This window comes from Helianthus annuus, chromosome 16, assembly GCF_002127325.2.
Source record: "Helianthus annuus cultivar XRQ/B chromosome 16, HanXRQr2.0-SUNRISE, whole genome shotgun sequence".
Lineage (NCBI taxonomy): Eukaryota > Viridiplantae > Streptophyta > Magnoliopsida > Asterales > Asteraceae > Helianthus > Helianthus annuus.
In genome coordinates this window covers 57,418,549-57,445,883 of record NC_035448.2, presented here as the reverse complement: position 1 = coordinate 57,445,883, position 27,335 = coordinate 57,418,549, and the positions used below count along the sequence as shown (strand labels likewise).

Below are 27,335 nucleotides of genomic sequence, written 5' to 3'. Positions count from 1 at the left end.
CTTTGACACTCTCTCAAGAGAAGTACATTGAGAAAGTGTTAGAAAGATTCAGCCTTAAAGATGCCAAGATTCGAAGCACACCTTTGGGAAGTCACTTTAAGCTTTCTAAAGTTCAATCACCCAGATCAGATGAAGACAAAGTAGAAATGGCTAAAGTTCCGTATGCATCGGCAGTTGGTAGCCTCATGTATGCGATGGTATGCACGAGACCAGATATAACTCATGCAGTGGGAGTTGTTAACCGGTTTATGTCCAATCCAGGGAGACAACATTGGGAAGCAGTTAAATGGCTGCTAAGATATTTGAAGGGGACTTCAAAAGTGGCATTACAGTTTAAGGGGAAAGAGGTTATTCTGAAGGGTTTTGCGGATGCTGACCTTGGTGGTTGTAAAGAATCTTACAAAAGCACCACCGGATATGTCTTTACAGTGGGAGGCACTGCAGTAAGCCGGATGTCCAGACTGCAGAAAAGTGTTGCCCTTTCAGCCACAGAAGCAGAGTATATGGCAGTTGCTGAAGCAGGCAAAGAGCTTATATGGTTGAAGAATTTTCTCAAAGAGCTCGGTAAGGAACAAGTTGATTGTGCATTGTTTTGTGACAATCAAAGTGCAATTCATCTTGCAAAGAATCCTGTCTTCCATTCGAAGACAAAGCACATTCAGCTGAAATATCACTTCATCAGAGAGAGCAAGTTAGTGAAGGCACTCTGAAGTTAAAGAAGATCAAAGGAAGTGAAAATCCATCTGATATGTTGACTAAGGTTGTCACCTTAGAGAAGTTGAAGTTTTGCATAGCTTCAACTGGCCTTCAGGATAATTGAAGAGGAGGCCGGGTAACTAGGAATGTATGAAGATCAAAGTTTTTACAGAGATACTGATGCATAGTTGAAGCACAGATGAAGATTATTCCTTGGCTTCATGTGGGAGATTGTTAAGTATGAAGCCAAACCACTTGACAATTTGATCAACCGAGGTCAGCAAAGTTGATCAAATTGTCTTGGTGATCAGATTTCAGGGATCATGTTTTGGGACATTCTTCTCTTTCCTCAATCTTATATATATATATGAGATTGTTATGTATCTGTAAAATTGTACCAAAAGCTTAATACAAATATTCCTAGTTACCGAGAGTGGATGTAGGTCAGAACCGACCGAACCACTATAAATCTTTGTGTTCTTCATGACTTCATCAGAAAATTGTGTGTGTATTCTGATCCTAACAACATATACATGTTTTTGGTACTAAATACGACAAGCAGTGGGGGATCATGTTTGCTGATAAAGCTCATTTTGCTATGATGTCAACTTTAGTAAAATTCAGTAACCGTTTTTTGTTATTTTTACTTAAATGACAAATTGTGTTTTCACTAAATTAGTGATTACCAAATTCTTAAACACTTACCTAAATTGCTAAAGACTAAATACTTTCCTTTCACATTTGTTTTTTGATTTAGTGATGAAAGTGGATTCACTCAAAGCTATATCTTTCTTTACAAATGAACTGGGAACCCAAGTCACCAAGGAAGGGATCATGTACTACAATCTTCTTATAAGCTACCTTCTTGAAAAGGGTATGAAATTTGTTGCTTTTTTCTTGTATGAGTATTAAGTTGTAAATAAATTGCAATTGTACCATCGTAGGAATTTGAAGTTCACAAACGTGGGATATGAGTTTGTAGATTCATTAGAGTTGGTTCCAAGACCTGGATTTTAGAGATGATCTCCAAAACTTTTTGAGTTCGAGTTACCTGGCTAAGTTTAGAAACGAAGATGTTGACGATGAAGAAGTGGATGATGGAAGTGATGATAACACGGATATCATGTTGAATTATGACATTTTATATGTTAAGGAGTTTTAGGACATGTTTGTGACTTTAAATAAACACGGTTGTGACATTTTTGACATTTATGTAGTTTATGTTTATATAGTTTTTGTGTGTTTTGAATATGGCAGGTTTTTTATATGAAAAACTGAAAATGCAAAAAAAAAAAAAAAAAACTTTTAGCGATGACATAAGTCGTCGCTATTTAGAAGAAGGCCTTTAGCGACGAAAATAGTAATAGCGGCGACATAGCAAAGCGACGATTTTGGGTTATAAGCGGCCACCGGCCATGCAATAGCGGCGACACTTTAGCGACGGCATGTTGCCCGTATTACCTTTAGCAACGATTTTGGTCATCAATAGCGACGACAGTCGTCGCCCCTGTTGCTCATGTTTCTTGTAAATTCCACCAACCAGTTAGACACTGGCACCTACATATGAGACCCACAAAACAAACGAAAGAAACAACAAAACTAAGCCAAACAGCCTACATCAAAATGCTTCCAATAAATCCACATTAAGCGCAGTCTCCTCAATCGGCTTTTTACCCAAAGAAAGCTAAGGGTCTTTGATTCCTCGATAACCTTAGAAACAGAAGGCACTTTTGAGTTGAATACCGTTATTCCTCGTCCTCTAGATCTCCATAAAACTGTAAAGACAACCTCTTGCAAGGTGCACTTCCTAGCCTTTTTTCCTGCCCAACACCTCATGAAGCGCTAAGAGGTCTCTAATGTGAAAAGCATAGATACACGGGATATGCCAGCATTGAGCCATGACGTGCCACACCGTTTAAGAGAAGTGACATGACGTAAAAAAAATGCTCCACTGGATTCCGGATAATCCCCGCACAACCTGCAAAAATGGTCTGGAGCATGAATGCATCACATCTGTAAGGCGTCTGCAGTAGGTAAGTGGTTTAGGAGAGTGCGCCATGCCACAAAACAGACTTTTTTGGGCACCTATCTGTTCCAGACGAAGAGAATAGGAGGCTGCACACTACCGAAATCGCACATCTTTGACAAAAGGAAGGTGTTTTCTATTTTGACACATATACTCTAGTTGCTTGTTTCATCATTAGATTGTTGATAGCTCTAGCGACTGTTCACTATCTTGTTATTCACCAAATGGACATCAACCTAACACTCTTAATTCTTAAATGGTAATTTAGATAAGAAGATCCATATGAAGCAACTAAAAGCATTCATTATGCGAGGTAAGAGCATATGTTATTCTATCTTTGGTTGGGTGGTAGAGGCGTGCTCTTGCCTATTCGTGTACTTTAGGAGTCAAAGTAGAGTAACATTAGCCGCTATAAAATGAGTATTAATGTACTAGAAGAGAAACATGGAATATAATTTGATATATAATGGAAATCTCTATGTTATAATTACAAGAGGACATTAGGATGCATGTTTGATTACATATATAATTTAAGAGTGAATGGCTATTCCTTATTGGGAGAGGTTCCGTGGGATCCAATATCTCCTACCAAAATGCACTATACTAACTATATCTTTTACAACACAATCAATTCTAGTAATACTCATTACAAATCAAGCCTTTAGACATTTTCAAGCTTAAGAAGGGGTAAATGATCTGCTACATCATCACCATTCTTCCCTGCCTCAGTCTCCATCACGGCTGCGCCTACGCTGCAACGTAGCAGCATCTGGCATACCTCTTGCATGGAAGGTCTATTGGTTGGCAACTTGCTGGTACACCAGAGCCCGAGTTTAAACACATTAGTCATATCATTCATATACCTAGGCTCGATAACTTCATCGTCTAAAGCATCTAGAATTGGTGCACCACCTATAGCTTGTTGCCAAGCCCATTCGGCTAGTGACGAACTTTCATTGCCACCGCTCGCCTCTTTCCCCGTTGTTAGTTCTAACAAGATCACTCCGAAACTGTAAACGTCTATCTTTTCATTCACTTTGATCGTGTGAGCATATTCTATACAAAGAGTTATATACTATGTTAGAATGAAGTAAGTTAAAAAAACATATAACATAAGCACATTATACTTTTGTGAATCATAAAACTATACCTGGAGCCATGTATCCGATTGAGCCAGCCACGGTTGACATCGTATTAAGCTCACTTTCTTTAGCTAATATCCTGGCTAACCCGAAATCGGCTATCTTAGCATTGAAATCGCCATCTAAAAGCACATTGCATGATTTCACATCCCTGTGAATTACCGCTGGAACACAATCATGATGCATATAACATAAACCATTAGCCACCCCCAATGCTATGCGCAACCTTTTCGGCCAATCAAGAACCATATGACGCACTGAACCACTAAGCCCATGACTCGATCGAGCTTTCCTGCTGTGCAACCAACGGTCCAAACTCCTATTCTCTAAGAACTCGTATATGAGGAGCTTTGAGTTGTCGGATGAAATGCAACCCAATAGTTTTACTATGTTTGAGTGGCGAATCGCACTTAGAATCTCAACTTCTGATAAAAACTCTTTCTCCAGCCTTTGATCTAAATCGTTTTTTATAGAAAGCTTCTTAACCGCCACAAACTCGCCTGATCGATTTACCGGAATCCGATACACTTTCCCTGAACCACCATGCCCGACCACATTGTTCTCAGTCAACCGAGGCAAGATCGTGGATTCTGTGAAGTCTAACTTCTGGAAAGAAGTGAATTTCCATCTCAAGTCAGAGTTTCTTCTCCGGTATTGAACACTGACATATCCAGTCACTAGTAACGCCAGAAGCAATAATACCGCTACTATACTCGCGATTATCGCCACAAACTTAGCCGATATCTTCCTAGATGATCTTGTTTCGGACCGTGAACTACAAGATCTAAGGCCCAATAATGGGTTATTTGAACAAAGACCGGGATTGTTCAAGAAACTTCGATCAAATGCCCCATTATCGAGTCGACTCGGGATGGTTCCAGTGAGGTTATTGGTTGAAAGATCAAGCAAAACCAACGATCTACCTAGTTGACTCGGTATCTGGCCGGAAAGATTATTTCTTGACAAATCCAGTGCATTGAGAGAATCTGACAACCCGAGACCCATCGGAATCTGGCCGGTGAGTTGGTTTCTACTAAGGTTCAAAGTGTTGAGTGAACTCCATGAAACTATAGTCTCCGGTAACTCACCGGAGAACCGGTTTCCGTCCAGCAATAAAGTTTCCAAATTTGAGAGTTTTGTTAATTCTTGAGGAATTGCACCGTCAAGTAAGTTATAACTTGCTATGAAAACCCTCAAACTTTTCCAAGAAGATACCCCGACAGGAATTTGACCGGAAAAGCTATTATTACTAATATCAAGCCTTGACAAAATTGGCGCCAATTCTTGTGGCAACTCACCGGAAAATGAATTACTATGTATTATCATTCTTTCTAACCTCAAAACCTTCCACAACCCATCAGGGATTGATCCTGAAAATCGGTTCCGGTAAACCTGAAAACTCTTCAAGCTGCTACAGTTTCCGAGCGATTTCGGTATCTCGCCGGAAAGACTATTTTCGTAAACCTCCAACCCCTTAAGCTGCCCCCTGGAACATAGATTTTCCGGCAAGTTCCCGGAGAAGTTATTTTGTGCAACGTCGAAAATCTTGAGGTCGGAGTACCTTCCAAAGTCCGGCGAGAATTCACCGGACAAATTATTGGTAAAAATTCGGATATCATGCAAGTTAGGCAAGCGCGCGATACCCGCCGGAAGTTCACCTGATAATTGATTGATCATGAGAGTCAAGTTTGTCAAACTCATAAGATTTCCAAAACCGTCTGGGATTTTTCCGGTCAAGTTGTTTGCAGAGAGGTCAATGATTTGCATGTTTATTGCTTCAATTGCATCTGGAATTCCTCCTGTTAGATTGTTAGCGTAAAGATAAACTTGTGTTAAGTTTTTTAACAAGAAGAGATCACTTGGTATTGTTCCGGTGATGTTATTCACAGACAAATCTAGCAACTCCATTGCCGGCATGCCAGATAGATTTCCGGGTATCTCTCCGATCAGGTTGGCTTCCGTCATGATAAACATCCGAAGCTTGTTCAACTGAAAGAAACTCTGAGGAAGTCTTGATGGAGTAAAGGAATTAAAACCCAATAATAACTCTTCAAGATCATTCAAATCACCGATCTCCTCCGGGAAACTGCCGTTAAACAGGTTCGCGTGTAGTTGCAGCGAAGAAAGCTTCGATAATCTCGAAATACTCACCGGAATATCTCCTGTGAAGTTATTACCAAAGAGACTAAGGTACCGAATCTCTGGTGATAACCGCGATATATCATCCGGTATCCGCCCAACAAAGTAGTTTTGAGAGAGATCAAGGTACCGGAGATTGGTGCAGTTGTATAGAACAGTAGGAAATGATCCGGTGATGTAATTGTAGTTTAGATCAAGATGAGTTAAGTTTTTGAGGTCACAAATGAAAGGCGGAACCGTTCCGGTGATGTCTTGGTTGAATATGGTGATTCCGGTGACGGTGGTGGCCGTACATGTGATCTCCGGCCATGTGCATGGGTTGGTGGATTGGTTCCAGTGGTTGAGGGAGGGTGGGTTTGACCAGAATTGTTTGATGTTTAGGAGGGTAGTTTGGTCACTTTGGGTGGTGATGGGTTGTGAAATTACGTGAAAGGGTAGGAGGAGGAAGAGGAGGAGGGGTAGAATTGTCATATTGGTGTGGATGCACGGCGGAAGACGGTGGTTAGTTACGGTGGTCGCAGGTACCGTGATTAGAGAAGTGTGGGAACAAAATATAGTTTTGAGTCTTTTGACTCAAATTTGATGTTGGCGCAAATTTATTAATTATGAAAGAGAGAGTTACTATAGTGGTCCCTTAACTTGTGTTTTTGTAGTTGTAAAGATCCTGAACATTTTTTATTTTCTAAATTCTACCCTATTTATCATATGTTTTTGACTTCTAAAGGTATTTTTCTGTCAACAAGGGAGATATCGTCTAACTATTTGTATGTCAAATGTATAGTTTGAAGTGCAATAGTACTAAAAAATAATAAAATTCATTGTTACGAAATAACAAAAATAATAATGATTGTGAAAATATTAATATAACAATTAAATAATATAGCTATTTCTTACTTTTACAGATAACTGTATGAATACCCATCTCCCTATGATAAAAATGGCGCGTCTCAATTCCTGCTCATGATTTATAAGATTTTTATCATCTTCACAATAAGCGACCTATAAAATGCTAGTTTTAGCACTATAACTTGTTTAGTAATTTTTGAACTTATATTTATTTTAAGTAACAAAGAGATTAGACAAAGTATTTGGAAAATTTGAATTCAAAAAATTAAGGAAAATTTAATAATCTCAATTTTGACATATTAGCTGGCAACAATCTCAATTAGGAAAATATTTCGTAACATTCTCAAGTTTTAACCTATTTTACCTCAGGGATCCCACACTAACTGCAAGTTAACAAAGTTAGTTTTTGCTGATAAGGATTGTCATATAAGTAGCCTACGTTATCAAAACTTTCTCTCATAAGTAGTCCACGTTATTACAACTTTGACTTATTTTCACATAAGCAGTCCACATCAAACAACTTTTACACATTAGGAGTCCACGTTAGCAAAAACAAATTGGTTTAACTTTTAGTTAGTATGGGATCACGAAGGGAAAGTAAGTTAAAAATTGAGAATGTAATAAAACATTTCCTTAGGATCATTGAATACCAATTCTCTTTAAAATAAATATGGTTACCAACTTTTAAGTGTTAGAGTGGAGGGTATGGTTTAATCACTCTAGAGTGTTTAAGTTATTCTCTATCCAATAATAGCATGCCATGTCAAGTCCTCATTCCACTCCCCATTTTGCACTCAATCAGAGGGTATGGTTCAAACACCTAGAGAGTGGTAAAGAATTTTAAAAAAAAATTGTGATTGATTGAAAAGGGTTGGGACCCACCATTAAACCCCTCTCCCTTCTCCTTCCCTCCTCTTCCCGCATCGGTGACTATACACCGAAAACATTCAAACAATCGGTGACTCAAACAAGTGGGGGTGGTTCACCGATCGGTTAAAGGAATCATCGAAGTAACTCAAACAATCCATACCGTCCCCCCTTATATTTTTTTGAAAACTGGCGAAATTTTATAGAAAACTCAAGCAAGGTGCTCGAGCAAACAGTACAAACAACCAAAAAAAACAGATTACAGGAGTACACAAAAACACATTAAAGATTAAACGACACCCATTTATTCCAATCTAAGTTCGCGAGGCCAGCCCGATTCTTGATCCAAGTATACGAGATAGCTTTGATGTCCGTCACCAATTTCTGCATTGAGGGTTGCTTTTGTTTGAAAATAAGGTCGTTCCTCATCAGCCATATGCACCAACACGTTGCCGCCACAACCGCGTAGATCGACCTTTTTACATTCTTTTGACATTTATGTGAATGAATTCCTTCTAGTAGTTGCACAATACTCAAAGTATATCTCGGTAGAGGTAGTTTCATCCACTGGAAAATCACAGTCAAGACCTCCTGAGCCATATCACAAGTTACCAAGAGATGGTTTACAGTTTCCGTTTCTTTGCTACAAAAAACACAGGATGTCGTAGAGATCCGAATGTGACGCAGATGGAGGGCTTCTCTAGTTGCGATTCTGTCCCCCCTTATATGGTAAGCTTGTTTGAAACAAAAACAATCCGGATATATCATTAACTCGTATTCTAGGCCTTTGCCATTTATGAGATAGGGAACACAAAACATCCGGTAGTAAATGCACATAGGAATTTCTAAAGGGGTAGAATCTAGAATTGGCGACATGTGATATGAACGAAAACATGGCAATAGAAAAGTCAAAAGTTTATATTCTATGGAAAACCAAAGTACCTTCAAATGTTGTCATTAATATTACTTATTTCACATCGTCTTAAATGGTTGGCGTAGATAAATACACGTGCGGGCAGTGGTTATTCAAATTTAACCATAAAATATATTTAGCTGACTTGATGGTAAATTTATTTAAAACAAATTTTATTTCATATATATAGAGAGTTCGGATTGAACCATCACTAGTGTTCTTGTGGTTGTTATGGGTATTTAAATTCCACTTATCGTGAGTCTGGGTGAGTTTTTCCCTTCAAATCTAAAGTTCGAGTCTTAGGGGACTGGGGTTGGTCCGTGATGACACCCTCGTCACGCGTGAAACAAGATTGCACACCGCCGCCACCATCTCCCATAACGCGTGAAGATTTCAACGCGTGGAAAGGATAACGCGTGGAAAAGTGAAATGACCGTTTGCTTTTTGACCGTTTGGGCAAATTATGAACGTTGGGATTTTATTTTTTTGAAGGTTTTTATATAAATCTAAAAACCATTCCCCCACTCACTTCAAAAAATCAAAAAATTCTCCATTTCATTTCAAAAATTCTCCCACTCAATCTAAATATTTTTACAACACACATGGAAGGTTCAAGCAAGAAAGGTGCGGGTTCGAAAAAAAAGAGGTTCGGGTACGAAGAAAAATCCCGTAAGACCCAAGGTTCAAGCGAATTTTGGCTAGCCGACGCGCTTTAGCTTGCAAGACGAACCCGACCAAGTCCCACATTTTCAAATCCAACAATATCCACCCTTTCAAACCCAACAATGTCCACCCTTTCAATCTAAAACGTATCAAAACCAACCGTTCGTTCCACTGTTTCAACCTCACCAATTTCAACCCCTATCGTTTCCACACTTTCAAACCCAACCCACCAACTCGACCCACTACTAGAAGATAACACCCTCTGCAAATGCGTATCGTGAACCACAACCAAGTCTCGACGACGATGAAGATGATGATTACGTTCAAGAAGAAGAAGAAGAAAAAGAAGAATAAGAGGAAGAAGAAGAAGAAAATGATGACATTCAAGAAGTTGTCCCGTCATCCGTTCGGAAAATTTGGACGAGCGAGAAGGAGGTCGCATTGGTGAAGGCGTACTTGCACATCTCCGAAAACAAGAAACATGCCAACGAGCAAAGAAAGGATATGTTTTGGAGACAGATCATTAATCATTTTAGCCAACTTCCCGGTTTATCGGACCGAAACATGGACCAAATGACGTCGAAATGGACGGATTTGAATGGGAAAATTAGTAAGTTCAACGGTTGTTTCATTCAAAATGTACGTTTTTTTATAAAGTTTAAAACTTTTTTTATTTTAAAAACAGAATTCTTTTTTTAAAATTTTTTTCAGAAAACTGTTATTAAAAAAAAACAGAAACTGTTATATAAAAAATTCATAAAACAGTTATTTTTCTTAAAAAACAGAAACTGTTTTAAAAATAATTCAGAAAACAGTTATTTTTTTTAAAAAAACATAAACTGTTTTAAAAAAACAGAAAACAATGATTTTTTTTTAAAACAGAAAACTACTATTTAAAAAAAACAGAAACTGTTTTTAAAAATAAATACAGAAAACTGATGTTTTAAAAAAAACAGAAACTTTTTTATAAAAAACAGAAAACTATTATTTTTTAAAAAAACAGAAACTAAAAAAAACAGAAAACTGTTACTTAAAAAAGTGTTATTTATTTTGTAGAACCGAAATCCACAAAATGGAGCGAGCGAGGCGACAATCATGCAACAAGCCACCGAAGAGTATTGCCGACTCTACAAAAAGAGCAGTTTTCCACACGTGGCGGCATGGGAGGTTGCGAGACGTCACCCGAAGTGGGTACCGGTTGATTGGTCGACATGGGTGGGCCTACGGCTCCAAAAAAAAGAGGAGGTACGAAAAGATCAAAGACCTCCGATTCGGGGAACTACACGACTTCCACGTCGGATAACTTGCCCAAATGAATTTAAACGACGACCCCATTGACGAACCCGATCAACCCGTTGATGACCCCGTTGAAGAAGATACACCTACCTACAAGGCCACGCCGCAAGAAAAGTGGTGAATCGTCAAGCAAAGGAAAGGAAGTTGTGGCGGAGTCGATCTTCAGAATCGAAGAGGCGAAATTGGCGCAAATTAGCGAGTCCAAACAAAGAAAAGAAAAACTTGCGTCTGTAAAACTTGAACGCGAGCACGCGTACATGGGACACTTGAAAACGGTAGAAAGACAAAATGATTTAAAAATCTTGTGTGAGCCGCACGCCCATCTCGACGAACCGTTTATGTCGGTCGTTATTCAACAAAAGGGCGAGATTTGCGAAAGGTTGGGTTGGGAGATGCCACCCATTTAATTTAAGTTTTTTTTCAATGTTTAGTTGTTTTTTACTTTGCTATGTAATTTATTTTTTAATTTTAATGAAATTAATAATTTAATGTTTTATTGTTAATTTCTAATTTAAAAAATAAAATAAAAAGTTGTGAGTGATGGAATTCCATCACTAGTGATAACCATCACCACTAAAAAAGGCTTGTGAGTGATAGAATAGTGGTTGATGACATAGCGGAACATGATTGGATGTTTGTGAGTGATAGAATTCCATCACTTGTGACCACCCCCACTCCCCTTATATAAAACATTCAAAAAAAAAAAACCCCAACGTTCAAATATTCCCCTAAACGGTCAAGTCCAACATTCCATTTTTTATTTTCAACGCGTGATACATTCCACGGTTGTTTGTTCCACGCGTGATGGCTTGTAGTAGCGGCGGTGTGCGATTCTCCACAACGTGTGATGGGTAGTCCATCACGTACCACCCCGCCTCCCCTTAGTGATATAGGTTTCTTATTGAGGGGTTTAAATTGGGGATCTATTGTGCAAGTGGGCTCTCTAGCGCGGACCCGGTTAAGACAACGTATGCTAGACCTCCCGGCATTCGTAAGTAATTCACACCTTCAAAAAAAAGAGAGAGTTCAGATTGCATGTAATTTGCTGATAAACCGGTGATGTTAATTGTGATCTCACAATTTATGGGGAAAAACACCAGTAAGGGGAAAGATGAGCTGGGTTGCTTGGCATAGTGTCATGACTCCAAAAGAGCTAGGTGGGGTGGGGGTTGGTTCCCTAAAGGATGCGAATCTGGCTATGCTTGCCAAATGGTGGTGGAGGTTCAAGACGGATCCCGAGAGTTTGTGGCGAAAGGTTATTTGGGGCATTCATCATAGCGAAAGGACGTGGAATCTGGTACCGGGGAATGTCAATAGCTGGGCCTTGGAAGCAAGTTGTAAAGGTGTCAAAAGATATAGAAATTATGGGATAAATCTGACTAATTGTTTCTGAGTCGTCCCGGGAGTTTGGGATTCGGTTGCTTTTTGGAAGGAAAGATAGTTGGGAGGCAAGACACTGCGAAGCAGGTTCCCAGGCCTGTTCGCGTTAGAAAGGTCCAAAAATGCCATGGTGGCGACCGTGTAAAGGTTTTAAACAAGATGGTAGTGCTGAATTTCAGCTGGACGCGGCAACCGTCGACGCCGGAGGAAATGGAAGCCTTGCAGAACCTGACCCAAGAGTTGTTTACTACGGCGCTTAGGCATGGTCCAGACCGGTGGAGTTGGGAACTAGATGCCCTCGGGTATTTTTTCTGTGAAAAGCCTTAAAAACAGTTTACAAACAGCACGATTCACGGATCTAGGGAATGACTTTGCGTGGAACAACTGGAATCCAACCAAGGTAAATTTTTTAGCTTGGAGAATATCTCTAAATCAGGTGCCAACGCTTGCCGCGTTAGCCTGTAGAAACGTTTTTACGGGTCAAATCCGCTACAGATTATGGGGTCAGCATGATGAAGATGTGGATCACTTGTTTGTGAGCTGTGAAGTGGCACAATTTGTATGGAATTTTGTGTCACATTGGTGCAAGATGTCAAGTATATTTGCCTTTAGAGTAAAAGATCTGCTAGATTGGCATAAGCATGTTCAGGGGTGTAGAAAATGGAGGAAATTAGCGTATGCAGTCATGCAGGTGGCACTATGGGTAGTGTGGAGAAGTAGGAATGATTTGGTATTCAATGACAAACAAATAAACCTTGATCAGATGACGAACGAGATAAAGCAAATTGGGGTTCTTATAGATTGGTAGTCGTTCGGGACTAAAAGAAATAACTTGGGAAGAGTAGTGTAATTTTGATGTCTCAGGCAAATGTGTTTAGCTAGGCACACTTAAATTGGTTGTATGTAACTTGGTGTGGGCTAACACGTTGTTGGCTCTTTGATTAATAAATAATTTTTGTTGGTCGTTCAGAAAAAAGGTGACTTAACGTTGTTGTTGACCTCTTATATTTTTTACCTTTTACGTTTAAATTTTGTCACTATTATTTTAGAAGTCCGTATCTCTAAATTAATTACAATGGTGCTTGCAAGTGGTCACGTATGAACTAATCATGTGATTACAATGGCGTGTTTAAAGTATTTGAACATCCAATAGCGAAGCTTGAACAAAAGTTCAGTGAGAGCCGGACTTAATAGTTATAAAATTTTCAGACGTAATACCAAAAAATTTACACTACTAAGTGAAACATCGGTGAGGGCCGTGGCACCCCGTGGCTCTCACAAAGTTGTGACCCTGAGAGCATCTCCAAGGATAAGGTGGGGTTTGAAATTCAAACCAATTTACATTTTCCACCAACGCTAAATTAATTCAAACCTCCACCTCACACCACACTTATATAGTTAAATATATTTAAAAATAATATTTGTCTGTGTGGGGCGCAAATTGGTACGGTTAAGAGATTCTCTTAAAATGATACATTAAAGCAAGTTGTGACTTGAAGGATGCACGAATTTCACATCAAGACACCTAAGTTTCGAAATTCGGAAGAGATACTCTTATAATGATACGTTAAAGCAAGTTGTGACTTGAAGGATGCACAAGTTTCATGTCAAGAACCCAATGATTATTATAAAATAGTTTTTTGAGTTAATTACAATTTTCCTTCCTGTGGTTTGGGGGCGTTTGCAACTTGTCTTCCGGATAATAAGCTTTTTCACTTTGCCCACCCCTCGCCCCGTGCTTGCAAAAAGTAACACTCTGCCCACTTCTATCAAACGTACGTTACTTTGACCATTTGACTTTAGGTGAAAAGACCAAACTACCTTTTTTTATTCTTGCAATATGCGTCCATGTGATTTTATTATTATTACAATCGGCCACCATCCACACCACCATCATTACCACTACAACCACCCACTACCACAATCATCACCAAAAGACGGGTCCATTTGGTCTGTATCATTAGCATAAATTACAAAATCTGGTTTTCCCACTAATGGCGGTGGCTATGTGTTCGATTAACTTCTCCGGTAAACACCCCTCTGGTTCTTCCCCCCTCTCGTTTTTCCGATAATGCCAACCGCAGAGGTTTTGGTTGGTGATGATAACGGTCGACAAAGATTGATGATGGATGGACATTGAAGATGATGGTGATGGCGGTATGGAGGTGGTCCGACAAGCAGCACAGGTACGGGTCGGGTCATGGTTCGAGTTTTGGTTCAAGGTGTTGTTCTGATTAGGTTTCTGGTTCGGGTTACGTCTCGGCTCAGGTCAGATTTGTTTCGGCTTGGGTAATCTTTGGATGTTTCGGGTTAGTGTAGGGGGTTTTGTTTCGGCTCGGGTCACGGTTCGGTTCGGTTCAACAAGTCAGACTACGGGTCAAACTTAGTCAACCACAGGTCACGGTTTGGTTCGGGTCAGATTTAACGCGGGTCAACCTGGTCAACATCAGATGTGGTTCGGGTCGACTTACTCAAACCGAGTCAACTTGGTCAACCCAGGTCAACCCCAGCCAACTCAGCCAACTCGGTCAAACCGAGTCAACCGGTCAACTCAGTCAACGAAAACGATACGAAGATGGGTAAAGTCTAGCGACGCGATAAATATTTACGTTAATTTTTATAGTTTTATTTTTCGTGAAAAACGAGCTCGAACCGATTCGATTAGAGTATAGTTTACGCTTTGACATATTTGACGAAATTGATAAATTGTGATTGAATTGTTAAGCTTTTGAAAAATAACGACAACTTGTGTTGTCGGGGCTATCAAAAAATAGAGGAAACTCCGTTTTTCGAGAAAATCCGTAAATGAAACGTGATTTATTTGAAAGCCGAACGCGAAACTTTTTATAGAACAAGTATAATTAGTTATAATGTTTCAAACGTCGATGACCCGAATTCATTTATAAAAATAAATATAGTTTATATATTTATTTCAAACATAAAACAACTCGAATTCTTTTATAAAAATACATATAATTTATATATATGTTTCAAACATTCAACAACTCGGATTCTTTTATAAAATAAATATAGTTTATATATTTATTTCAAACATCAAACAACTCGGATTTTTTTATAAAGATAAATATAGTTTATATATTTATTTCAAACATCAAACAACCCGAATTCATTTATAAAAGTAAATATAGTTTATATATTTATTTCAAACATCAAACAACTCGGATTCTTTTATAAAAATAAATATATTTGTTTCAAACATTAAACAACTCGGATTCTTTTATAAAAATAAATATAGTTTATATATTTATTTCAAACATCAAACAACTCGGATTCTTTTATAAAAATAAATATAGTTTATATATTTATTTCAAACATCAAACAACCCGGATTCTTTTATAAAAATAAATATTGTTTATATATTTGTTTCAAACATTAAACAACTCGGATTCTTTCATAAAATAAATATAACTATTATATTGAAAAAACATTGGTTCGAATGACCGGAATCAATCGGACCCGAGGTTTAATCTGCATAAAAAGGTGAGTCCTCTCGTTTGATTTGGGGTTTGACTGAGTTTTTTCTCCGAACGATATCTGCAAAACGAACAGCCGTTAGACACGCCACGGGGAGAATGGGGGTTCTCTGCGTGACCATCCTCCGGCATGAGAATAAGTACAGATCTCAATGAAGAAGAAGAAGTAGTAGTGAAAATAAAGTGAGAGTAATTTGAGGGATTGTACCTGAATTGTCTTATTTATAACCGGATTTGGGTGGGAAAGTTTGTTGACGGAAGAGATAACGGAAAGCATTTTCCGTAAGTGGTTACTCATCCTGCCGTTAATCCTCATCTTGATGTTTATGTACATGGATCGTGGGTGAGATCCGCGGCTAGGGAGGTGCCATGTGGAAAGTGTATGTGTATGGATCCTTCTCCAAGTTAGTGCCATCATCGTGACCCTGATGAGCACTCAGGATGATGCCACGTCACTATTCAGTTATAACAGAATGGTTGTGCACGATGAGGTCTTCTAGAAGGTTTACAGTTGTAATCCTCTATGCCTCTTCCTCATGCTAATTCTGTTGTAACAGAAAGGTCACTTTCTGTTTAACTCGTGATCGCGCGGAGATGTTTCAGGGTTTTGCTCCCAACTTAACTATTTTGTTGCATGAGCCCGCACAAGGATGTGTTATTAGTTCTATCTCAGCGCGCGGATGTTAAAGATTGCTTTCTTTTAGGTTTTCTTCTTTAGAATCGGTGCGCAGCCGCGCAGGTTTTTCCTAAAAGAAGTTAATTGTGGTGAAGTTATGGTATGGTCCAATGTGCCTGCGCAAGGTTTTTGGGACCATACCCCTTCATATATTTATTTTAAACGACCACAAATCGAAAACTCTATTAAATAAATATAACTTTTATATTTATTTCAAACACTTAAATGACAAATATGTAGGTTGACAATGGTCTACGAAACATGAAATCTCTATTGCGACTACGCGACCTTTCGGGACGACTAATACGATACCATAAATATATTTTATATTTTTATATAAATATATATACACTAAACCTCTCGAAAACTAAATATCTCCAAAACTTAGTAATTTTCACCGACATTAAACGAAACTTAACAAGTATATCGTTTCTGTTTCTTTCAAGATAACAACTTACCATCGAATCATTCGGTTAGCGATTCGATAGAGCTCGGTGACACGTAGTTAGCTACATCATTTTATTAGAAACTTATAGTTAATCCGTGTTAGGAATGTTATAGATTGCACGCTAGCGAGTCACGTTTGGAAACGACATTATGGATGTATATTTAGCTAGCTTTGCACAAGGAAATCAAGGTGAGTTCATAACCCACCTTTTTACGGTTTTACATTTTCTAAATGTTTTCGGGGTGGAAAGACATGCACGTTTTGCAAAAACAAACAAGGTTTTCGATGAACAAAAATTACATATTTCTAAACCATTCTACAAACAAGTTTTAACTAACGCAAATGGTTTGTGATTTTCAATACACTCAAATGGTTTACGAAAAAATTTATGCAAAACTTACCGGTTTTTACAAAAACATAAACAGTTTAAGAAAACATGCATGAGCTACAGACACTAGTGACGGAATTGGTCCTGGTTACAACGGGACGGGGTGTTCTACATCTAAATGAGGGGACTGGTTGGTCCTGCTCACGAACGACGGGACAATGTGTCCCACATACAACCCATAAATCTTGCATGCATCCCAAGGCCTTTATCTTAGGGACTGGATTGTCCTACTCACAGGCTCATGCGGGTATGTTTGTCATTGTCATGCGTAGACATTGACAGTTACAAAAGTTTTACAAACACAAAACTTTACAAATACAAAGTTTAACAAACATAACGCTTTACACATACAAACTTTCACAAATACAAAGTTTTCATATAATATGCAAAAGAAAATGATTTTTATTTCATTTTCTCATACAATATTTTAAAAATCGGTTATTCAAAAAGATTTATTTCAAATCTTTTTCGAACAAACTATGAACTCGCCAACTTTATGTTGATTTTTCGCATGTTCTTTCTCAAGTTACTTTTTCTAATCATGGCACGGTTGGAATAGGAGAACCATGTAGATTCGAGCACTTAGTGGGTGTTCACCTTCTAGAAGTCTTAGCATTATTTGCTTCCGCTACGGAATGAAGATACCAGTCCGGTCACGCCAACTCTGATCTCAGCGGGGTGTGACAGATTGGTATCAGAGCTATAGGTTTCAGCGAATAGGGTTTCTGTAGAGATACCTAGGCTTAAACCCCACTTTTCTCTGGGGACTTAGATCATTAAGACTTTGAATACGTACAGAACGCCTGAGACTCGAATATGGTCTCCAATCGTTGCCGAAAACAAAGAGTCAAAATTTTGTTTTTAAACATACGCTAATGTTGTGTTCTATGCACGGTACACAAAACAATTACACACAGTAAAAAAAACTTTGAGAGTTTAGGAAACATGCATTTAGAGCCTTTGGAAACTTATGTCGAAGTTCGTTAAAGGTCATCACTAGGAAACACGTCTATTAACTCGGGCAAACGCCATTATTATGTCGTCTATGCTATTATATTTAACCGAGCAGGTAACCTACGCAAAATGAAGTACTGGTGTGCAAAATTACACGAAACTCAATCTACACATCAACGGAGGTTGACGTACGTCACATACGACTTTCGAGGCAAGGTATTTGAGAAGACCCAATGGAGCATTTCAGCGACGATGCTAATCCTGTCAGCAGGAGAACTACCGATAAGGATGCGGCAACTTATCACGCGGTCCTGCAACGACACGAATCACGCCAAGGAGAAGACGCATGTCTCCGCATTCCCCCTATCTCATTAACGACGAATACGCTATGTTCGACATTCCATGGTAATCTCACCTAGCAACCGGTCATCACATGAAACCCTAGGTAAAGTCCTTAAATTTCTTTTATTGAAACTCCAACTTTTGCATCTTGTGAGTAGATTTTTACACCTCTACTCCTCTTAATGGTCACTGTATCATGATCATTTCTTTCGTTGTAGCGAACACTCATTTGTTTCATTCTTTGATAAGTTCATATGTCACACATGCATTGTTTGTTACGCATGTGTTTCACGTCGAATGATTGTTTTCATCGAAGTTCAAATGTTATTTCGCTATATCTAATTATTGCTTTGTGATTCGGATGACCTACATTATTGTAAGTGTTGATTCCTTGCTATCAAGTCAACGAAATTCTTGAAACTTCTTTTCTTTTCGAGTTACATGCATGGTGTCTCATTGTAACCATGCTAAGATTCCCTCATCGATACATGTATTTATTGTTGGATTGCGCCTAAACCAAGTTCAATTGTTTGAACTTGTCCACTACACATATTCAATTCAAGGCACCATATGATGTATTGAAAACATCATATCCAAATTAGTTTTTAACAATCGTTTCATTTGTTTTGAGTCTTAGAAGACTTGTTTGGTCTTCAACTCCATTAAATCGTTTGTTGGTTACGACATCTTGTGGTGGCGTTTTCACTAAATTGAAGCTTATGCTACTCTAGTTTACACAACTCATGCATGGATTTAAGTAATTATTTATTGATTTCTTCTCAAATCCACTTTGTTGGTTTATCATATTGTTAAAATTGGAACGCCAAAAACATAATCAAACTAGCACAATGTAAATTGAAGTTAACTCACTATTTTTTTTGCCTCTGGATCTGGTTTGATCTTTCGACGCCATAATATTTGTTGTTTCGCGTTTTCCGTAGGAGTTGAGGAGGTTTCTCTGGGAAGTATATATGTTTCGGTCACGTTTGATGTGTTTTTGTAGATGTACATTGACGTTTTTGCTCTTATTGAAGCGCGTACACTTTAAAAAGTTTATGTTATTTACGAAAACGCCACCGTGCAATCTCAGCCATAAGTTGTTTTAATCTGACGATCCGTAAGCGTTCTCACTGTTTACACTTCTCACTATTTTTCCTAAATCCTAACCCTATATATATTAAAGATCCTGTACATTAATTTAAAAGTGTGAGAAATATTGTGGAGATGACATGTGTCCTCAATCTAAATTAATTCAAAAGGGTAAACAAGTAATTTTCTCATTGATTCAATTAAATGATTACCTTCCATAACCGTCACCCTTTATTTTAGGAATACGAATTAATCTAAGAATTTGTATTTTTTTTTATTGTTCATTAATTATAACTTTCTGAAGATCACAGAATGAAGGTTTTATAGAGTGTTATATAGTGATGGATGCAGAATGAAGGTTTTATACAGTGTTATATATATAGTGTTATAGTGTTATATTTTATGGTAGCAGAATGAAAAAGGTTTTATACAGTGTTATATTTTCTGGTAGCAGTCTATGATGATGTATAATGTTATATAGTGTTATAGTGTTATATTTTCTGGTATCAGTCTATGATGATGTAACGCCTCGCATTTTCGATCTTTCTATTTATAGCTTGATGCTTCGTACTTTCCAATTTCGTCAATTGTACTCACATTCATTTCCAATTTGTACCTCGAGACTTGAATCATAATGAAAAATTGCATTGTTTTGATCATATACTTGTTTGGATTCTATGTTATGGTTAAACACGTTAAACTATGTCAAACACGTAAAAACAGTGGAAAGATATCCTAATTTTGACTCTCGAAACAAGTATTATCAAGAGATTACCCTAAACCGGACAAAAATCGGGAATTCGTACGAAATTTGGGTTAAATCAAATAATTATAATAACTATCGACATTAAATAAATAATTTAATAATTTAATTAAATAAATAAATAAATTATTTTTATTTATCATATTTTATAAAATAAATAAATAAAAGGAATTTTATTTGATTTTAGTTAGTTTAGGCTAACTAAGTTAACCAAGTTAAAGCCTAACTTGGTTAGTTTTATAAAGGGACCAACTAACTGAGTTTGAAAACTCAGTTAGTTCAGTTAAGTATTAAATAAAGCAAAAAGGGGGGTTTCTGTATAACCCGGCCCCTTTGAAGACTCAAACCCGCGACGTATAGCTTAACAAACAACACACTAACCACTCGGCCGGGCATGCCACATCCAACCATATAAGGAAACATATAACCCTTATACGCAATTTCAGACCTTCCTTGTTTGAACCTTTTCCCGCCAAACAGATTTACAGCAACAGCAATTGACCTTTCCCTTTTTGCGATCGATCTGATTTCGGTAACGAAAATGAATACGCGTTTTTATACCCATCATTCCCTTTTTGATTGACAATCATTCCTTTTTGCTCGTTTATTTCCCTTCATACGAATCAATCATATTCTGTTTCCGTAATTACGTAACCACCTTACCACCCTATATATACCCGAACCCTCACCATCTCGAACTCACCACTTGACACCCTCTCACTCTCGAACCTACCACACTTGCACGCCTCCTATGATCGCCGGAAACACATCGGAGAAGACAAGCCGAGACCTGCAACTCACCTGCTCGAAGCTGCGTTTGCTGGAATTCCGCCGGAGACGCCGGAGAAGACAATCAACTCCGGTAACCCCCTTCCTCCGGCTGATTTCACTGTTATTGTTATTATTACTAATATTATTATTTATACATTTAATAAACGCTATTATTTATTTCCCACTAAAATCCCGTCAACACTCTTAACATAGGGTAAATCTCTTGACTTCTTGCAATTACTTGGAATCTCGTGGGTAATCTCTAATCTCTCTACCAAGAAAAATGCAACGCAATCAATGTGAGTATACATGACCCATTTTCGTTTTACACTTTTGGGTGCAATATGTATTCTATATCAAACAACACAAACACATTAAACATTTTATGCACACTCAATCCATACTCTATGTGATACATTTTAATCATGTTAGACATGTTATGCTACTGTAAACACTCATGACTATGTGTTCATTAACTTTGCAAGCCTCCCCTAACAATGGTAGCACTATAGGTTGAGAAACGCCCCTCCCGTTATATTAACGGGTATTGTTAGGTTAATCTATGTTAAAACCACCCATACTCTTTTGGGTAGGCACGTTAATTGCGTTAAACTTTGGTTTGGACACGTAGAGTAACATCGTTTCGAGTATACTGTCAATATGATATTGTATTTCACATTTGGATATGAGCAACATTTTAAACACGTATTATGCTATGTATGAAAACTTGTATACTTGCCAACATGCTTTTTGTTGACTTTATTTTAATACATATTGCAGGTTGATTGATCAAGATACAAGAAAACAAGCTAGGACAGGCTTTAGAAACCCATTCTAGCAATAAACTATTGTTTGAATTTATGTTTGAATGTTTGAAACTCTGTATTGTCCTTTGGAATTTAATAAAATGATTTAATTCATATTGTCACATTTAGTGTTATGTTGTTTTGAGCAATTTGTTCATCTCATCCCGATGTTTCCGCCATCGGTTGGGGTGTGACAGATGATGTATAGTGTTATACTTTCTGGTAGCAGTCTATGATGATGTATAGTGTTATATAATGTTATAATATTATATTTTCTAGTAGCAGGTCTTTGATGGATGTATAGTGTTATATAGTGTTACATAGCGTTATATGGTGTTATATGGTGTTTATATGGTGTTATATAGTGTTATATAGTGTTATAGGTGGGAGTTGGCTACAGAGTCCATTTTTCCTACAAAGTGTAAAAAGTCATAAAACACACTCAAAACTCGAAAATAACATTGTGAAGATTACTAAAACACCATATTTGTGGATTTTGAGTTGTGTTTTGGATGCTAAAACTTTGATTATCGAATGACTAACATTAGTATGTTTTATGTTGATTATCATGTTGTGTTTTATATTCAAAGTTCTACGATGGTGTGTTTCAAGTTTTTAAGAACTGTTAGGGTTTGGATATTGTGTTTTAGTGATCTCCACTATGTTATTTGTGGGTTTGAGTATGTTTTATGCTGGAATTGTGGTATTTTATCACTTTGTACACTTTGTAGGAAAAATGGACTTCGTAGCCGAACCCCAGCCTAGTGTTATATTGTGACAACTCGAAATTTAGAACCTTTCGTGTATTGTAGTGTAACCGACTTGAAACGTTATGTAATTAATTAATTGTTGGCTTAATGAACAATGTGTGAACACCCTATGTGATTATATATTATGCTTATGTGTATGCTGGTATGTGTGCGACCCGAGACAACAAGGACCCGACTCGAGACCATGTGGTCTCGAGTGAACAGTAACCATTAGGCCGGTTTGGGCCTTTGGCCGGTTGGGCCATTTGGGCCGTAAACCCTCATCCGAAACCCTTTAGGGTGCACCACTTGAACTAGTATATATATATATCACCCTAGCTAACCTTGTCATTTTTGATCAACACACACCCACACTCTCACTCTTTCCCCTCTCTAAAAAAACCCTTGAAACCAAACATCACCTTCACTCCCTCATTCTCGGATTTTTGGACTCTTGGATCGGCTCACACACGAAATCGGTTGGAAGATTCACACACACTTGGAAACCCATCAACCGGTTAGTGTTTATGATGTTTATTGTGATGTTAGCTCGATATGATGTTTATTGTGTTTGATATTAGTGTTCCATGATGATTCCTAATGTATATGATGTTCTAATGTGTATAATGTTGATAACCGGTTAATATGTCTTGATTTCGGATACATATTGCATGATGGACTATGGTATCTTGTGTTTAAATGTGATTCAAACCACTTAGGTTGATGAACATGAAACCGCTTACATAAGAATCGGATAAATGTCCTAAAAATCGATGTTTTGTGATGAATGAAACCATTTAATAAGTATGTTCAAGTGTGTTGATAGTTATGAGTAGGATGAATGCATAATGTGTTTGAATAAGGGTTGATTGATATGATGAACAACATGAACATGATATGAATATATGAAGAACTAGTTGAATGTGTTATGAAGGTGCTTGAATATTTGAATTCTGCTATGTTTGATCCATTTTAGCTAAATGATAGACAACAAAACATGTTTTAGTGGATAGTACCATATAATGTTGCATGACATTTGAATTTCATTGGATAGTACAACTGTGCAGAATCAACAACTGTTGGGGAGTCGGAACCCCTGGTTGCGACTCGCAACCACAGCATTACAAGCCGAGACCACCAGTTGCGACACAGGTTGCGAGTCCCGTTGCGACTCGAAACCTTAGCATGATCAGCCGAAACCATGGTTGCGACATAGGTTGCGACTCGCAACCATCCATGATCAACACAAACAGCATAACCCGCAACCATGCTTGCGAGTCCGGTTGCGACTCGAAACCACGCTTGTTGGGCTTACTTAATTATGGGCCTACGTTAATGGGCCGGGCTTATGGGCTTCTGTGTTAACTGTTTAATACGTGTTTTGGGCTTAAGTAGTTGGACTGAACTTATGGGCCAAATGTGCTACTGTTAATTGAAAATACTGTGCACTGTTGTTAAACTGCCATGATAGAACTTGTATGCCGTGATTGCTACTTGTACGTGCACTGCTTGGTTTGAATCTGATATAAATGGTATCTATGTTAGGACATAGTTGACCACTTGCAACTTGATTGACCTTTCTGTGATTTAACTGCCGAGCAAACAAGGTGAGTTCACACCCTCTACAAAGCATGGGATTCCCTGGGTTGGGAATGGGGTTAAGGAACGTGGGTTCCTCGTCCTCCTTGGGTAGGACAGCAGTGGTTCAGGAATGTGATTCCTCGTCCGGACGGACGGATAACTCGTACTAGACCAAAACTCTATCACGAAGTCCCTCCTTTTTATATCGACTTAATCGCCGGGCCAATGGCGAGCGGGTCATTAATTAGATAGCGCTATTTAGGTCTGACAGACCTCACACCGTGCCGCAGAGGACGGGCGTGAACTAATGGATCTGGGGCACGTCAATGATGATAGACATTGACAGTTTCAGGGCACATAAACATGACTACAGTCAGCAGTCGATATGGTAACGAGTCTAGTGTACGCATGGGGTAGCCCCCACGGCCGAAATGCCTGATAACTAACATGGGGTAGCCCCCACGGCTGGAATGCCAGAGTAACTGGGTATGAACAAGTCACGTTTTTTAAACTATGGGGTAACCCCCACGGCAGGATGCCAGCTAAAGGAAACTGTTTTCGAAACAACTAAAACGAACACCCAACAGTGAACTCACTCAACTAGTTGTTGACTCGTTACTACATGCTTTGCAGGACCATAGGTACTCAGCTGGAGCTTGCATGGAGGAGAGTCGTTGTGGGACATGGATTGCTGTGTGCCATGTTAAACTTGAAACCTTTTGAACTTATGTTTTAACTTTAAGACTTATGCTTCCGCTTACAACTTAAACTTTGTTTTGTTTGAACACCAGTCGTATTGGTTAGACTTTTATAACTATTTATATGCTCGTTCAGTATGATTGGTGGCCGGATCCTGGTCAGTCACGCCTCCAAGCGGTGGTACTCCGCGGGTGGGATTTTGGGGGTGTGACAGATTGGTATCAGAGCCATTGGTTATAGTGAACTTGGTTTTAATAAAGGAGAAACGTTTTTGTTAAAACCAGACTATAACCGGTTTAGTGCTCAACGGTCCATAACGACGCTTCACTCCACATGCAAGGCTCGACATTCTAGGTGACATGATATGTGTATATTGCCTACTTGTTAGATACATAGTACATTGCCCATGGTATGCTTGATTGGTATAAATACTGTTGTTTGAACACGTGTGTGCTTGCTCTATCCTACTATCGTACTTTCGCGAACCTCTCTCACTCGTATTACTCTTGTTATGAAGAATCATGTCTGGACGCGTTAACATGACACAAGCCCAGTTGACGGCTTTGATCAACGAACGAGTTGCCGCAGCACTTGTAGCTGCATACGCAGGAGGTATATCCTGCAGTCCGAACTTATTCTAGGATCTTTAGGATCCTACTCTCGTGAACCAACCTTTGTGTTAAACTCTGTCTTTCTTTCACCTACCATAGGTCAACATGCTCAGGCACCGGTGTGCACTTTTAAGACCTTTATGGACTGTCGACCCACTACTTTTAGCGGAACTGAGGGAGCAGTAGGTCTCCTCCACTGGTTTGAGAAACTAGAATCTGTGTTCGAAATGTGTGAATGCCCTGAAGCGCGCAGGGTGAAGTATGCTACTGGTACTCTCGAGGGTTTGGCCCTCACGTGGTGGAATGCTCAAGTGCAAATGCTGGGGTTGGTTGTTGCCAACGCCACCCCATGGGAAACTTTCAAGGAAATGATCAGGGAGGAATACTGCAGTCGCGATGACATCCATAAGTTGGAAGACGAGTTCTACAACCTCAAGATGACGGGGTCAGAGATTGAGGCGTATACTAAGAGATCGCATGAGCTTGCCTTGTTGTGTCCTACTATGGTGGACCCTCCGTATAAGCGAATTGAACTCTATCTCAAGGGCTTGGTGCCAGAGATCCAAAGTCATGTGACTTCAGCAAACTTGACTACTATCCAGCAGGTTGTTCAGTTGGCTCACCGTCTCACTGATCAGGCGGTGGAGCAGAACAAGTTACCAAAGCGCATAGGTGCTGCAACTACTTCGGGTACCTCTAGTGACAGCAAACGGAAATGGGATGGAACTTCAAGCAAGGGTTCAACTTCTGTGCAATCTCAGTCTCAGCAGAGAAAGACTGACGACCACAAGAGCCCCAGTCAGCAATCGTCTGGTGGACAAAGTCATGGTGGGTACAAGGGGAATCACCCCAAATGCAATCGCTGCAACCTACACCACAGTGGGCCATGCACCAGGGGCAACTGTCATCGGTGCAACAAGCCTGGTCATGTTGCAAAGGATTGTAGGAGCGCATACCCCGCCAACCAGAATCGTCAGCAACCTCAACAGAACCAGCGACAACAACAGGGTAACAACAAAGGATGCTTTCAGTGTGGAGCTAAAGGCCACTTCAAGAAAGATTGTCCCCAACTGAACCAGAACAACAACAACAACAACAATCAGGGGAATGGTAACAATGGGAACCACAACAACAATGGTGCCAGGGGACGAGTGTTCGTGATTGGTCAAGGTGAAGCAAGGAATGATCCCAATGTGGTGACGGGTAAGTTCCTTCTCGACGACTTTTATGTTACAGTTTTATTTGATTCAGGCGCCGATACTAGCTATGTGTCACTAGAAGTTAGTCGAATGCTTAAGCGTATTCCAACCCCCCTGAACACCAAGCACACTGTAGAGCTAGCCAATGGTAAGAGTTTGGAGGCCTCACACGTAGTCAAAGGTTGCCAACTTATTCTCGCTAACCAGACCTTCTCTATTGACCTTATCCCTATCGTCTTGGGTAGTTTCGACGTTGTCATTGGGATGGATTGGTTATCCCAACACCGAGCAGAGATTCTTTGCAACGAGAAGATCGTTCGTATTCCTGGTTTTGGTAATGAACCTCTCCTGATTCGTGGCGACAAGAGAAGTGCTGTTGAGAACATCATCTCTCTTCTTAAAGCCCAGAAGTGCTTACGAAAGGGCCACACTGCAGTTTTGGCTCTCGTTACTGACATCACAGAGAAAGAGAAGAAGCTAGAAGATTTTCCAGTTGTACGTGACTATCCTGAGGTATTCCCTGAGGAATTACCTGGTCTTCCACCCCATCGCCAAGTCGAGTTTCAGATTGAATTAGCTCCTGGAGCTGCGCCTATAGCCCGTGCACCTTATCGTTTAGCTCCATCAGAATTGGAAGAACTCTCCACGCAACTACAAGAACTCTTGGATAAGGGTTTCATTCGTCCTAGCTCATCGCCTTGGGGAGCCCCAGTACTATTTGTGAAGAAGAAGGACGGTACCTTCAGAATGTGTATCGACTATCGTGAACTCAACAAGGTGACTGTGAAGAACCGTTA

General features: G+C 39.1%; 2 protein-coding genes across 2 annotated transcripts; one reads left to right on the top strand and one right to left on the bottom strand.

The window, feature by feature from the left end:
- Nucleotides 1-3,167: 3,167 nt before the first annotated feature.
- Nucleotides 3,168-6,572, bottom strand: LOC110915745 (receptor-like protein kinase HSL1). Its single transcript, XM_022160495.2, has 2 exons — nucleotides 3,873-6,572; nucleotides 3,168-3,778 (listed from the first exon to the last, which is right to left on the bottom strand). The coding sequence occupies exons 1-2, from the start codon at nucleotides 6,472-6,474 to the stop codon at nucleotides 3,384-3,386; spliced, it is 2,997 nt and encodes a 998-aa protein (XP_022016187.1). The 5' UTR covers nucleotides 6,475-6,572; the 3' UTR covers nucleotides 3,168-3,383.
- Nucleotides 6,573-12,260: 5,688 nt separating this feature from the next.
- LOC110919242 lies at nucleotides 12,261-12,776 on the top strand. Its single transcript, XM_022163516.1, has one exon. It carries the CDS (start codon nucleotides 12,261-12,263, stop codon nucleotides 12,774-12,776), a length of 516 nt encoding a protein of 171 aa, XP_022019208.1.
- The last annotated feature ends 14,559 nt before the right edge of the window (nucleotides 12,777-27,335 follow it).